Source organism: Cyclopterus lumpus, chromosome 6 (genome assembly GCF_009769545.1).
Source record: "Cyclopterus lumpus isolate fCycLum1 chromosome 6, fCycLum1.pri, whole genome shotgun sequence".
In the NCBI taxonomy this organism is placed as follows: Eukaryota; Metazoa; Chordata; class Actinopteri; order Perciformes; family Cyclopteridae; genus Cyclopterus; species Cyclopterus lumpus.
Window position 1 is genome coordinate 1,560,896 of NC_046971.1, and position 16,605 is coordinate 1,577,500.

Below are 16,605 nucleotides of genomic sequence, written 5' to 3' on the forward strand. Positions count from 1 at the left end.
GGAAAAATCCGATAAAAAACAAAGAAATTCATAAAATAAAAGTGAATCATAATTTGAGATCAAACTTTATTGATCCGTCTGTGGATTTCTGCAGCATTTAATAATTTAAATGAGCTCCATATTTAACAGCTGCAAGGAGCTCTGAAAGGAGGAGGGGCCTCTCTGAAAGAGGAGGGGCCTCTCTGAAAGAGGAGGGGCCTCAGAGTCACTTCACCTGAAACGAAAGTGAAGTTAGTCTGAGAGAGCAGAGCTGCAGTCAGACACTCTCTCTGTTTCTGTGTGAGAAACATTCACCTGAATCAACAACAACAACAACAACAACAACACAACAAAGTCTCTGACCAACACCGGTGAGTCCACTGTGCTACTAAATGCACTCAAATGTAGTCAGAAAGTACCAGCAGATCAAGCTAACCACTGTAGCTTCAATGTACAATACCTGATTGTATCTGATGACTTGTTTTACCCGTGAAGGCAGAAATGTGACGCATATATCAACAAGCTTTTATTATCTTTATGATATTTGGTGAATATCCTTGAACTTCAAACCCTTTTTTCTCAACTTCACAGTCTCGGTAGTTACTGCTGTTTGTCTTTGTGGGCGGTTCAGGTGTTAACACAAAACCTCAGATCTCGGACAGGAAGGTGCACTCGATATATCCACCATATCGGCCCACGGGCAATATGAAAAGAATCAGATTTGACTTGTAAAACCGGATGAGCCTGGTGTCCCAGCCTCTACACGCCCACTCAACCACCAACTGTACATACAATGATAGTTGTGACTCATCAGCACAAATAAAACACTCCTTTGAAGGTTTATGATGAGGAGGATTTAAAAGTCACGTGTGATATGAAGTGAAATTAAGGCGTCATTACATCACATTTAATTCCTACAATCGGACTTCCATTCCCCACCTTGGGTCAGATCCTCAGTTGTTCACATTCTCCCATTAAGTTTGTTTTTATTGATCAGAACTCCTGCGTGGGAAGTGACGAACGTTTAGTGCTGATGCAACAGTTTATAAACGAGACCCCCAAACAGAGGCTTCCATCTTGTCTTCTGCAAGTTTATTTTGTCTGTTTCATCAAAACTATAGCAGCACATCAAGGGGCTGGACCAGGGCAAACCTGATTCAGCCCTAACTATAAGCACTATTAAAGAGGAAAGTCTTAAGTCTATTCTTGAATGAGGTGACTGTGTCTGCCTCCAGGACTGAAAGTGGAAGCTGGTTCCATAAAAAAGGAGCTTGATAACTGAAGGCTCTGGCTCCCATCCTACTTTTTAGGACTCTAGGAACCACAAGTAGCCCCGCATTTAGTGAGCGCAGCTCTCTAGTGGAGCAATATGGTACTACAAGCTCCTTAAGATCATCATCTCTCTGCACCACCTCTTCCTCATGTACACTATCACCTGTATACTACTTACTGTGTACTTCTACTTGAGAGGAATGCGTAGTACTGGTTACACGGCAGATTCAGATTTGAGGCCAGCTGGGAGATATAACCCCTCCAGCATGTTCTGGGTCTTCCCCGGGGTCTCCTCCCAGTTGGACGTGCCGAGAAAACCTCCAGTGGGAGGCATCTAAACAGGGTGCACTTACGGGGAGCCGGATTAGATGCCCAAACCACCTCAGCCGACTCAACGGAGTAGGAGCTCAACCCCAAGTTCCCTCCTGATGTCAAAAGCTCCTTACCCTACTGTAAGGCTGAGCCCGGCCACCCTATGGAGGACACTCATCTCCTTACCCTATCTCTAAGGCTGAGCCCGGCCACCCTACAGAGGGAACTCATCTCCTTACCCTATCTCTAAGGCTGAGCCCGGCCACCCAGCAGAGGAAACTCATCTCCTTACCCTATCTCTAAGGCTGAGCCCGGCCACCCAGCAGAGGAAACTCATCTCCTTACCCTATCTCTAAGGCTGAGCCCGGCCACCCAGCAGAGGAAACTCATCTTCTTATCCTATCTCTAAGGCTGAGCCCAGCCACCCAACGGAGGAAACACATTTTGGCTGCTTGTATCTGCAACCTCGTTCTTTTGGTCATGACCCAGAGTTCGTGACCATCGGTGAGGGTCGGAACGTAGACCGACCAGTAAATTGAGAGTTTAGCCTTCCGTCTCAGCTCCCTCTTCCCCAAGTTGGTCCGGTGCAGCGCCTGTTTTTAGTGCTGGAGCCGCACCGATCCACCTGTAGATCTTCCACTCCTTCTTACCCTCATTTGTGAACAAGACCCTGAGATACTTGAACTCCTTCGCTTGGTGGAGGCACTCTGTCCCGATCTGGAGGAATCAAGCCACCGGTTTCCGGCAGAGCACCATGCCCTCAGATTTGGAGGTGCTGACTCTCAGCTCCGCCACTTCACACTCAGCTGGAAACGGCCCCAGTGAATGCTAGAGGTCACGGTCCGAGGAGGCCAACAGGACCACATTGTCTGCAAACAGCAGAGAGCCAACCTAGAGACTCCAAACATGACGTACTCCACTGTGCCTAGATATCCTGTCCGTAAAAGTCACGAACAGTACGGGTGATAAATAACGGACCTGGCGGAGGCCAACACCCACCGGGAATGTGTCTGACTTAATGTCGAAAATACTAACACAGCTCCTACTGCAGGCGTACAAAGACCGGATAGCCCGTTGCAACGAGTCTGGCACCCCATACTCCTGCAGCACCCCCCAAATAAACCCCAGAGGGACTTGGTTGAAAGCCTTCTCTAAGTTCACAGCCAGGACGAAATCTGCACTGCTCGTCAGGCTCTGCCTCTTCTCCAGGGTACATGTTGGCCCGGATTAAGAGTTCCTCAAAGTGCGCTTACTACCACACAACTGAGTCCCCAGTACAGGTCAGTACTGGGGACTCAGTTGTTTTTTTGGGCTGAGCCCGACCACGCCCTGTGGGCGAAGACCCGGCCACCAGACGCTCGCCGGTGAGCTTCCATCCTGGCTCTGGATCCGGTTGGTGCCCCGGTTTCCCTGGTCTGGGCGAGATGGCTATAGTCCGTGTGCCTCTATCGATCAGGTTTATTATAGATATATTATATAAAAATATAACAATTAAATTATAATGCATTAATATTTAATTTAACTATCCAACATCTGATTAGAATTCAAATCTGTACCTAAAGTAAATGTAGGTACATTGTGCTGATGATGCTTCTCTTTCAGTCTTTACTTCATTTGAATGCAGGACCTTTACTGTGCGGTATTAATAGTTTTGCTGTTAGTTAATACATAATAAAAGTTTCATTTTTCTCACTCTTGTTGTCCTCAGACTGTAGACATGTCTGCTGCCAGCTGTCAGCTGACTGAGGATCAGTTTCTGTGCTCCATCTGTCTGGATGTGTTCACTGATCCAGTCGCCATACCATGTGGACACAACTTCTGTAAAGCCTGCATCACTCAACACTGGAACATCAATGTCCCCTATCACTGTCCCAACTGTAAGAAGTCTTTCTACACCAGACCTGAGCTGCAGGTCAACACCTTCATCTCTGAGATGGCTGCTCAGTTCAGACAGTCAGCTCAACAGAAAGCCAGCAGCAGCAGCTCAGAGCAACAAGCTGCCAAACCAGGAGAAGTTCCCTGTGACGTCTGCACTGGAACCAAACTGAAGGCCCTGAAGTCCTGCCAGGTGTGTCTGGAGTCCTACTGTGAGACTCACCTGGAGCCTCATCTGACAAGACCAGGTCTGAAGAGACATCAGCTGATCGACCCCGTGGAGAACCTGGAAGGCAGGATGTGTACGAAGCACAATAAACTGCTGGAGCTGTTCTGTAAGACCGACCAGACGTGTGTCTGCATGCTCTGCACTTATTCAGACCACAAGAACCATGATGTTGTTTCTCTGGAAGAAGAATATGAAGGAAAGAAGGCCGAGATGGAGAAGACTGAGGCTGAAACCCAGCAGATGATCCAGAAGAGACAACTGAAGATTCAGGAGATCAAACTCTCGGTGGAGCTCAGTGAGGAAGATGCAGACAGAGAGATAGCAGGTGGTGTTCAGGTCTTCACCGCTCTGAAGGAGTCTGTTGAGAGAAGCCAGGCCGAGCTCATCGACACGATCAAAGAGAAGCAGAGAAAGACAGAGAAACAGGCTGAAGGCTTCATCAAAGAGCTGGAACAGGAAATCTGTGAGCTGAAGAAGAGAAGCACTGAGGTGGAGCAGCTGTCACCCTCTGAAGACCACCTCCACCTCCTCCAGAGCCTCAGGACCCTGAAGGCTGCTCCACCCACCAAGAACTGGGCTGGAGTCAGAGTCAGTCCACCTTCATATGAGGGGACTGTGATGAGAGCTGTGAACCAGCTGGAGGAGACGCTCAGTAAACAGATGAAGAAGCTGTTTGAGGTCGAGCTGAAGAGGATCCAGCAGTCTGCAGTGGATCTGACACTTGATCCTGATTCAGCACATCCCAACCTCATCCTGTCTGATGATGGAAAACAAGTTACACATGGTGATGTAAAGAAGAATCTTCCAGACAATCCACAGAGATTTGATTCTTGTGTTATTGGCTTAGCAAAGCAGAGTTTCTCTTCAGGAAGATTTTACTACGAGGTTCAGGTTGAAGGAAAGACTGAGTGGGATTTAGGAGTGATGAGAGAGTCCATCAACAGGAAGGGAAGAATCACAGCGTCTCCTCAGAAAGGTTTCTGGATGATATGCTTGAGGAATGAGAATGAGTACTCAGCTTGTGCTGACCCTTCAGTCCGTCTCTCTCTGAAGTCTCAGCCTCAGAAGGTGGGGGTGTTGGTGGATTATGAGGAGGGTCTGGTCTCCTTTTATGACGTTGATGCTGCAGCTCTTATCTACTCCTTTACTGGCTGCTGCTTCACTGAGAAACTCTTCCCATTCTTTAGTCCAGGTCTTAATGATGGTGGTACAAACTCTGCTCCTCTGATCATCTCTCCTGTCAATCACACTGAGTAGAACAACCACTGGACTTTCAACAGAAATTGATTATTATTGATCATTGTTTATAAGAAGGTTTGCATCCTGGCACAAATGACTAAAGACCTGTTTATGATTAAGATAAAAGTAATTTGATTTTCTTTCTAAATGAACAGAAGCAAAATAAAGTGTTCACGTTGTCTGATGAAGGTGCTTTGTTGTTGATTAATATCAAGTTAAAATAAATATTGATTGTGTTTCTAATGCAAATGATTAAAATCATCTTGAGCTGACGAGCTCCAGTAGAACATCACATCTTAGATAGTTGGTAGTGTAAGATGCTATTTAGTTATATTTAGTTAACAACAACAACAACAACAACAACAACAACAACAACAACAACAGAGTCTCTGCTGAGTACACTGTTCCACAGAGACAACATGTACTGAGTCAATCGTTGGTCAACATTGAAGTAAAACCAGAACCTGACTTCCATCCATCTGTTTTAACAAAAGAGATGATGTCATAGAGATAAAGACATTCTGTCACAACTACAAAACGGGTAAAAAACTCGGACAATAACAATAACAATAACATGCTGGAGAGCATCAGATAAACAAAGCTGTTGTTCTGCTCCATCGTGTGAGAAGACCAGGACACATGTAGAGTTATTATGCAGTTATCACATAGTTGGGTTTTTTTCTGATTCTGATCAACGTGTCTTTTCCTTTTTATTCATGGTTTCTTGGCCTTGGTAAATTAGTATAATGATGCCCTCTCCTCCTGTCTTGAGGTCGGCGTCTCCTTCACCCACTCTGCCCCCGGTACACTGACCAGCTTCTCACTGGAACGTCTGGCCAATAGAAGTGGACTCACTGTTCACCTTGATGCCTTCAAACTCCACCAACAACACTATGGAGATGCCCTCAACACCCCTCGCTCCTCTCACGACTCCTCCAGCCTCCAACTACCCCAAACCCTTTGTCCACCATCAACAGACCCCCCAAGCCCATAGACACCATCTCCACCTCCTTCACCACCAGCAAATGCAACTCCTTTCAACGACAAAATCATCCCAATTCACAACCAGCTGCCCCCCCCTCTACCCCCCTCTGACATAAACATGATGACCTTATGGAATATGACATAAACATGATGACCTTATGGAATATGACATAAACATGATGACCTTATAGAATATGATATAAACATGATGACCTTATGGAATATGATATAAACATGATGACCTTATAGAATATGACATAAACATGATGACCTTATGGAATATGATATAAACATGATGACCTTATGGAATATGACATAAACATGATGACCTTATGGAATATGACATAAACATGATGACCTTATGGAATATGACATAAACATGATGACCTTATAGAATATGATATAAACATGATGACCTTATGGAATATGACATAAACATGATGACCTTATAGAATATGATATAAACATGATGACCTTATGGAATATGATATAAACATGATGACCTTATGGAATATGATATAAACATGATGACCTTATAGAATATGATATAAACATGATGACCTTATGGAATATGATATAAACATGATGACCTTATGGAATATGATATAAACATGATGACCTTATGGAATATGATATAAACATGATGACCTTATGGAATATGATATAAACATGATGACCTTATGGAATATGATATAAACATGATGACCTTATGGAATATGACATAAACATGATGACCTTATGGAATATGACATAAACATGATGACCTTATGGAATATGACATAAACATGATGACCTTATGGAATATGACATAAACATGATGACCTTATAGAATATGATATAAACATGATGACCTTATGGAATATGACATAAACATGATGACCTTATAGAATATGATATAAACATGATGACCTTATGGAATATGATATAAACATGATGACCTTATAGAATATGATATAAACATGATGACCTTATGGAATATGACATAAACATGATGACCTTATGGAATATGATATAAACATGATGACCTTATAGAATATGATATAAACATGATGACCTTATGGAATATGATATAAACATGATGACCTTATGGAATATGACATAAACATGATGACCTTATAGAATATGACATAAACATGATGACCTTATGGAATATGATATAAACATGATGACCTTATAGAATATGATATAAACATGATGACCTTATGGAATATGATATAAACATGATGACCTTATAGAATATGATATAAATATGATGACCTTATGGAATATGATATAAATATGATGACCTTATAGAATATGACATAAACATGATGACCTTATGGAATATGATATAAACATGATGACCTTATAGAATATGATATAAATATGATGACCTTATAGAATATGACATAAACATGATGACCTTATAGAATATGATATAAACATGATGACCTTATGGAATATGATATAAACATGATGACCTTATAGAATATGATATAAACATGATGACCTTATGGAATATGATATAAACATGATGACCTTATGGAATATGATATAAACATGATGACCTTATAGAATATGATATAAACATGATGACCTTATAGAATATGATATAAACATGATGACCTTATGGAATATGATATAAACATGATGACCTTATAGAATATGACATAAACATGATGACCTTATAGAATATGATATAAACATGATGACCTTATGGAATATGATATAAACATGATGACCTTATGGAATATGATATAAACATGATGACCTTATAGAATATGATATAAACATGATGACCTTATAGAATATGATATAAACATGATGACCTTATGGAATATGATATAAACATGATGACCTTATAGAATATGATATAAACATGATGACCTTATGGAATATGATATAAACATGATGACCTTATAGAATATGATATAAACATGATGACCTTATGGAATATGATATAAACATGATGACCTTATAGAATATGACATAAACATGATGACCTTATAGAATATGATATAAACATGATGACCTTATGGAATATGATATAAACATGATGACCTTATAGAATATGATATAAACATGATGACCTTATGGAATATGATATAAACATGATGACCTTATGGAATATGATATAAACATGATGACCTTATAGAATATGACATAAACATGATGACCTTATGGAATATGACATAAACATGATGACCTTATGGAATATGACATAAACATGATGACCTTATGGAATATGATATAAACATGATGACCTTATGGAATATGATATAAACATGATGACCTTATGGAATATGATATAAACATGATGACCTTATGGAATATGACATAAACATGATGACCTTATAGAATATGATATAAACATGATGACCTTATAGAATATGACATAAACATGATGACCTTATGGAATATGACATAAACATGATGACCTTATGGAATATGATATAAATATGATGACCTTATAGAATATGATATAAATATGATGACCTTATAGAATATGATATAAACATGATGACCTTATAGAATATGATATAAACATGATGACCTTATAGAATATGATATAAATATGATGACCTTATAGAATATGATATAAATATGATGACCTTATAGAATATGACATAAACATGATGACCTTATAGAATATGACATAAACATGATGACCTTATAGAATATGATATAAATATGATGACCTTATAGAATATGACATAAACATGATGACCTTATGGAATATGATATAAATATGATGACCTTATGGAATATGACATAAACATGATGACCTTATGGAATATGATATAAACATGATGACCTTATAGAATATGATATAAACATGATGACCTTATGGAATATGATATAAACATGATGACCTTATGGAATATGATATAAACATGATGACCTTATGGAATATGATATAAACATGATGACCTTATAGAATATGATATAAACATGATGACCTTATGGAATATGATATAAACATGATGGAATATGATATAAACATGATGACCTTATGGAATATGATATAAACATGATGACCTTATGGAATATGATATAAACATGATGACCTTATAGAATATGATATAAACATGATGACCTTATAGAATATGATATAAACATGATGACCTTATAGAATATGATATAAACATGATGACCTTATGGAATATGACATAAACATGATGACCTTATGGAATATGATATAAACATGATGACCTTATGGAATATGATATAAACATGATGACCTTATGGAATATGATATAAACATGATGACCTTATGGAATATGATATAAACATGATGACCTTATGGAATATGATATAAATATGATGACCTTATGGAATATGATATAAACATGATGACCTTATAGAATATGATATAAACATGATGACCTTATGGAATATGATATAAACATGATGACCTTATGGAATATGATATAAACATGATGACCTTATAGAATATGACATGAACATGATGACCTTATGGAATATGATATAAATATGATGACCTTATGGAATATGATATAAACATGATGACCTTATGGAATATGATATAAACATGATGACCTTATAGAATATGACATGAACATGATGACCTTATGGAATATGATGCATTAATGTAGATCAAACTAAACACGACATGAAGGATTTTAAAACGTGCAACAGACACATTAGTGCAGCAGGAATATTAATCCAGAAACAGATATAAAAGGAAACATGTGATCAATACTTTAACGTGAGTATTTTCAAAGTGTTTATTAGTACTTTGACAGAAGTATCTGAATACTTCTGGATGTCTCACGGGGGACAAACATTATAGTTTTACTAGTAGTCCCCCCAACCAGAAGAGTGACGTCATATACAGGCGACCGACACGGGCGCGTTTTTTGTTGTTGTAATGCTCCGGTACTGCGCAGGCGCAATGACGCTAGTCCTTGGCTGATCGGCCTGCTGTAGGTTACGGATCCGGTGCGGCGACACACAGACACCATGCAGAGCTGGACGCAGGTTTACCGGTCTCTGGCCACGGTAGGAACGGCTTTCATGCACCCGGTCCAACCGGGACGTGGAGTCCCGCAGCGGCCCGTAGGCTGTCGTTGTCCCGGTGTTTGAGGGGGGCTCGCGGCCCCGGCGGGCGGCGGTCCTCCTGGCTCACTTAGCCCGGGTCAGCTAGCCGCTCTGGCCCGGTGCGGGGACGACGTAGCCCCGCCGGGACTCCACCGGAGACACGGGACATTCAGCCGGTGTCGTGCACGTCGTTAAATACGTCTTCTGGTGGTGTGACGTCATTACATTTGTGAAATGACTTATTTTAAATGTTTTAAATGGCGTGAATGTTAACCAACGTTCACACAGCGATGCTCTGCGGGGCTCCACTTCCGGGCTGTTGACGTGCCCTTGAGCAAAGCATTGAACCCCGAACCTTAAAATAAACGTATTGTACAACACTACGTGAAGGTGCGTCATGTCCCTGTTTCCGTCACGTGACTTCCCTCCACCCGGAAATCATCGTTTGTTTTTATGATCTTTTAACTGTAACCATTTGTTTACATTGTTGTTATTGATAATATTAATATTAGTTTTTACAATTAGTTTATCATCTCTGGATAAATACACGTCTCTTAAATAAGACTATATAATAAATCACTCAACTATAACAACGTTACACTGTTTGGTGTTTGTTTACATCATTGCTTTGTTAGTACATATTAATGTTATATTTTGTATATATTGTGGATTTTTCTTCTATTTTTTAAAAATATATTATGCATTTTATGTGTATATATATATATATAATATATATGCTCCTATAGCAAAACATTCCCCTTGCAGCATTAATAACTCTAAATCAGAGTATAACCTTCATAACGTCTGAACAAGGAAACGAGCCGCGTGTTGTTGAGTAACTTGATTACTTGTGGTTTGGTCATGTGTTGGTTGCTTTGAGGTCATTCCTGTCTAACCTCTGCCCCTGCCCCTGCCCCCCCCCCCCCCCCCCCCCCCAGCGGAGCCACCATCTTCCCTCGGCGCTGTCCGTCAGAAGCTTCGCCGACAGAGCAGCCAGTAAGTTTTCACTCAGAAGTCTTTTAGTCGTAGTCAGAATACAACAGAAGCTCAAGAAACACAGTTTATAATTAATAATCATCATCGTGCTGAAATTAAAGGGATTCAGAGTCTCCATAAAGGACTGAAATGGTATTTATGCTTAAAGCAAAAACATTATTCAAGTGTTGCTTTTATTTCTGTTTGTCTTCCAAATACGTTTCATACCAAATTATTCATATCAAACAAAGTCCAGAACTTGAAGCTGTAATGTTTTCAGAAACATTTATTATCTTTACATCCGACGAACGAAAAGAATCGTCCCGTAGACTACCTGTCTGTTTACCTACCTGTCTGCCTGCCTACCTGTCTGTCTACTTAACTACCTGTCTGCCTGCCTACCTGTCTGTCTGTTTACCTACCTGTCTGCCTGCCTACCTGTCTGTCTACTTAACTACCTGTCTGCCTGCCTGTCTACCTGTCTTTCTACTTACCTACCTGTCTACCTGCCTACCTGTCTGTCTACTTACCTACCTGTCTGCCTGCCTACCTGTCTGTCTACTTAACTACCTGTCTGCCTGCCTGCCTACCTGTCTTTCTACTTACCTACCTGTCTGCCTGCCTGCCTACCTGTCTTTCTACTTACCTACCTGTCTGCCTGCCTGCCTACCTGTCTTTCTACTTAACTACCTGTCTGCCTGCTTGCTTACCTGTCTGCCTGCCTACCTACCTGTCTTTCTACTTAACTACCTGTCTACCTGCCTACCTGTCTGTCTACTTACCTACCTGTCTGCCTGCCTACTTACCTGTGACTGTTTCCTGTTTCCTTCACAATAAAAGCCCTGTTGAAGTTGTGGTTATGAGTGAATTCTGTTCTTCTCTCCGTAGTCGATGCCGACGTCACCGTCGTCGGCTCCGGCCCCGGCGGCTACGTCGCTGCCATCAAAGCGGCGCAGCTCGGCTTCAATGTAGTTATTATTATTATTATTATTATTATTATTATTTAAGTTATTGATTTTAAAGCGAGAATAAACCAGAGATGTTAAAGGGATAAATACTCATTTAAGCGATATTAAGATCCCTTCATGTCTTTGCAGCTGTGGAGGGAAACGACCCGCCTGCTCATTTAATAACAGATTTATTTTAACGGGCTTTTAATTTGTTTGTTTACATTTTCATATTTCTTATTTTAAAAAACTTTTATCACTAAAACTAGATATAAAAATCTCTAAAACCAACATTTGAACAAATTAGCTACAGTTAATGGTCGTGTTACGGCTTTTTACAATTATTATTTTACCAAATATCTTTTATTTAATATTTATAGAGTTAACTGAATGTTTACACAATGAGACTTTATGATGAATAATCATGAGCTGTGTGGAAAGAAGAGGTTAACAATAGAATCTCTTTTCTGTAGTTCATCCTTTAAAAAGAAGGAAAAGACAATGCATATTATTATAAAACATTGATGTTTATAATTTCATTTATTGCTTTACAAATTCTGAATAGTGCTAAAAGTTATTTCAACCCCGTTAACATGAATGAATAATTCATTGAGTGTTTATTCCTGGAAGTTTCTTCTAATGAGAATACAAAGCAGCAGAAGTTGAACTTATTGTAGTTTATTGGTCTTATAATAAAACCGTTTGACATCCTTAAATGTTAAACACCTTTCCTCTGACAGGTGGTGTGCGTGGAGAAGAACGCCACGCTGGGGGGCACCTGCCTGAACGTGGGCTGCATCCCCTCCAAGGTGACCGGAGCCGTTAGTTAAACAACTGAACGGCAGAATCTGAACAAGAGACGCCGTGAAATCCTTCAGGAATATGATGCAAAAAAAATCATAAAAGCAACATTTGATGGATGTTTTGTGTCTGCAGGCGCTGCTCAACAACTCCTACTTCTACCACATGGCGCACGGCAAGGACTTCGAAAGCAGAGGCATCGAAAGTAAGAAGACCGCCTTCAAATGACCTTTTTAAATGACCTTTACGTTTATTTTAATGAACCTTTAAATGACCATTTATTGAACTTTTAATGAACTTTAATTACTCAGCGCATTCTATAATAGGAGCAGATGATCCTCTCGCTTGAGTCGTATGAATTATCTAAAACAATTAACTGAGTATTAAAATATTGATGGAATATCTGCACCATCTTTTCTCTTTTTTTGCTAATTATTACGTAATATTTCTGTATTTTTAAATAGGTTTGAGATGAAGCGGCTCATCCGTAACTCTGTTGTTGTTTGTGAGCTAATATGTTGTTGTTGTTGTTCTCTCTCAGTTTCAGGCCTCTCGTTGAACTTGGAGAAGATGATGGCTCAGAAGAGCGGAGCGGTGAAGGCTCTGACGGGAGGAATCGCTCACCTCTTCAAGCAGAACAAGGTCTGTCTGCCTGTCTGTGTTTCTGTCTGTCTGTCTGCCTGTCTCTCTCAGTCTGCCTGTCTGTGTTTCTGTTTGCCTGTCTGTCTGACCCTCTGGCCCCTCCCCCTCAGGTGACCCACATCAGCGGGCACGGGCGGGTGAGCGGTAAGAATCAGGTGACGGCCGTTGCCGCGGACGGCAGCGAGCAGATCATCAACAGCAAGAACATCCTCCTCGCCACGGGGTCAGAGGTCACGCCCTTCCCCGGGATCCAGGTAGGCCGAGTCCTGAAGTACAAGTACAGACATGGAGTCTTTCAAATGATCTGTTATTCATTTAAACACTTTTTAAATGTATTATTATTCATTTGTTTGTCATTTTAAATGTTAAATGTTTTAATTACACTTAAAATGAAACACTTTAACACGTTGAAACACTTTGTAACACTTTGTAACACTTTGTAACAATTTAACACTTTGAAACACTTTGTAACACTTTGTAACACTTTGAAACACGTTAAAACACTTTGTAACACGTTAAAACACGTTAAAACACTTTAACACTTCGAAACACTTTGAAACACTTTGTAACACGTTAAAACACTTTGTAACACTTTGTAACACTTTGTAACACTTTGAAACACGTTAAAACACTTTGGAACACTTTGAAACACGTTAAAACACTTTGGAACACTTTGAAACACGTTGAAACACTTTGGAACACTTTGAAACACGTTGTAACACTTTGGAACACGTTAAAACACTTTGTAACACTTTGAAACACGTTGAAACACTTTGTAACACTTTGAAACACTTTGAAACACTTTGAAACACTTCGAAACACTTTGAAACACTTTGTAACACGTTAAAACACTTTGTAACACTTTGTAACACTTTGAAACACGTTAAAACACTTTGGAACACTTTGAAACACGTTAAAACACTTTGGAACACTTTGTAACACTTTGAAACACTTTAACACTTTGAAACACTTTGTAACACTTTGTAACACGTTAAAACACTTTGTAACACTTTGTAACACTTTGTAACACTTTGAAACACGTTGAAACACGTTGAAACACTTTGGAACACTTTGAAACACTTTCGAACACTTTGAAACACGTTAAAACACTTTGTAACACGTTAAAACACGTTAAAACACTTTGTAACACTTTGAAACACTTTGGAACACTTTGTAACATGTTAAAACACTTTGTAACACTTTGAAACACGTTAAAACACTTTGGAACACTTGGAAACACGTTGAAACACTTTGGAACACTTTGTAACACTTTGAAACACTTTAACACTTTGAAACACTTTGTAACACTTTGAAACATGTTAAAACACTTTAACACTTCGAAACACTTTGAAACACTTTGTAACACGTTAAAACACTTTGTAACACGTTAAAACACTTTGTAACACTTTGTAACACTTTGAAACACGTTGAAACACGTTGAAACACTTTGGAACACTTTGAAACACTTTCGAACACTTTGAAACACGTTAAAACACTTTGTAACACGTTAAAACACGTTAAAACACTTTGAAACACTTTGGAACACTTTGTAACATGTTAAAACACTTTGTAACACTTTGAAACACGTTAAAACACTTTGGAACACTTGGAAACACGTTGAAACACTTTGGAACACTTTGTAACACTTTGAAACACTTTAACACTTTGAAACACTTTGTAACACTTTGAAACATGTTAAAACACTTTAACACTTCGAAACACTTTGAAACACTTTGTAACACGTTAAAACACTTTGTAACACGTTAAAACACTTTGTAACACTTTGTAACACTTTGTAACACTTTGAAACACGTTAAAACACTTTGGAACACTTTGAAACACGTTGAAACACTTTGGAACACTTTGAAACACTTTAACACTTTGAAACACTTTGTAACACTTTGAAACACGTTAAAACACTTTGTAACACTTTGAAACACGTTGAAACACGTTGAAACACTTTGGAACACTTTGTAACATGTTAAAACACTTTGTAACACTTTGTAACACTTTGTAACACTTTGAAACACGTTAAAACACTTTGTAACACTTTGAAACACGTTGAAACACTTTGGAACACTTTGTAACATGTTAAAACACTTTGTAACACTTTGAAACACGTTAAAACACTTTGTAACACTTTGAAACACGTTGAAACACGTTGAAACACTTTGGAACACTTTGTAACATGTTAAAACACTTTGTAACACTTTGTAACACTTTGTAACACGTTAAAACACTTTGTAACACTTTGAAACACATTAAAACACTTTGGAACACTTTGTAACATGTTAAAACACTTTGTAACACTTTGTAACACTTTGAAACACGTTAAAACACTTTGTAACACTTTGAAACACATTAAAACACTTTGTAACACTTTGAAACACGTTAAAACACTTTGTAACACTTTGAAACACATTAAAACACTTTGTAACACTTTGAAACACGTTGAAACACTTTGGAACACTTTGGAACACGTTGAAACACTTTGGAACACTTTGAAACACGTTAAAACACGTTAAAACACGTTAAAACACTTTGAAACACTTTGAGCTGTTTATGTGAGGGAAACGAGCCGTAAATCACTTTTTATATAGAATAATAATCTGGATATTTGGTTAAAGTCTTCTCTCCATTTGTGTGTAAACGGTCGTCCAGACAGGATGAACCTACAGGTGACCTTTTGACCTTTCCGTCAACGTGTTCAAACTCTCTGGTTCTCCCTCAGATCGACGAGGAGAGCGTGGTGTCGTCGACGGGAGCTCTTTCCCTGAAGAAGGTTCCGGAGGAGATGATCGTGATCGGAGCCGGAGTCATCGGGGTGGAGCTGGTTAGTGACCTTTGACCTCTCGGGTTCTCGCTGCGTTGGTTTTGGAGCACTTGTGCTGTCGCTCTCTGTGTTGCATTCAAGCATAATTTAAAACCTACGGAGTTCTAAACATTGACCCGGTTTTAGTCCAGAAGAGCTTCTTTTGTTGTTGTTGTTGTTGTTGTTGTTGTTTTTAATGCAACAATGGCGGTTAGACTGGTCATGTGATCAAGTGGATTTTTTAATTTTTTATTTGACCCTTTAGATCCCGCCCCCGGTCATATTTTGAATCTATTTGTTCATATTTTTATATCTGTCTTTTTTTTGCGTGAGACATGACGCGATAACAAATATTGATACTATACTAATATGACCATATTTAAACCTAAATATGACGTCTAGAATGAGCTCGTAATGATATCACGACGTCCGTCAATCAATCTGTAACTCTTTCCTCCTCCACTGGATCGTGACATGCCGAGTTTAACGGCTCCAAG

General features: G+C 39.3%; 2 protein-coding genes across 2 annotated transcripts in view; both read left to right on the forward strand.

Moving 5' to 3' along the window:
- Positions 1–201: 201 nt before the first annotated feature.
- Positions 202–5,098, forward strand: LOC117732625 (E3 ubiquitin-protein ligase TRIM39-like). The gene is made up of 2 exons (XM_034535676.1): positions 202–350; positions 3,272–5,098. The coding sequence occupies exon 2, from the start codon at positions 3,281–3,283 to the stop codon at positions 4,922–4,924; it is 1,644 nt and encodes a 547-aa protein (XP_034391567.1). The 5' UTR covers positions 202–350; positions 3,272–3,280; the 3' UTR covers positions 4,925–5,098.
- A 4,662-nt stretch (positions 5,099–9,760) lies between these two features.
- The window catches only part of dldh (dihydrolipoamide dehydrogenase), an 11,767-nt gene continuing 4,922 nt past the window's right edge, over positions 9,761–16,605 (forward strand). Inside the window, exons 1-8 of the mRNA XM_034535656.1 lie at positions 9,761–9,892; positions 10,870–10,927; positions 11,795–11,874; positions 12,594–12,662; positions 12,790–12,859; positions 13,196–13,296; positions 13,407–13,550; positions 16,028–16,129. Coding sequence (XP_034391547.1) covers positions 9,854–9,892; positions 10,870–10,927; positions 11,795–11,874; positions 12,594–12,662; positions 12,790–12,859; positions 13,196–13,296; positions 13,407–13,550; positions 16,028–16,129 — 663 coding nt within the window. The 5' untranslated portion in view covers positions 9,761–9,853. The remainder of the gene's footprint in view (positions 9,893–10,869; positions 10,928–11,794; positions 11,875–12,593; positions 12,663–12,789; positions 12,860–13,195; positions 13,297–13,406; positions 13,551–16,027; positions 16,130–16,605) is intronic.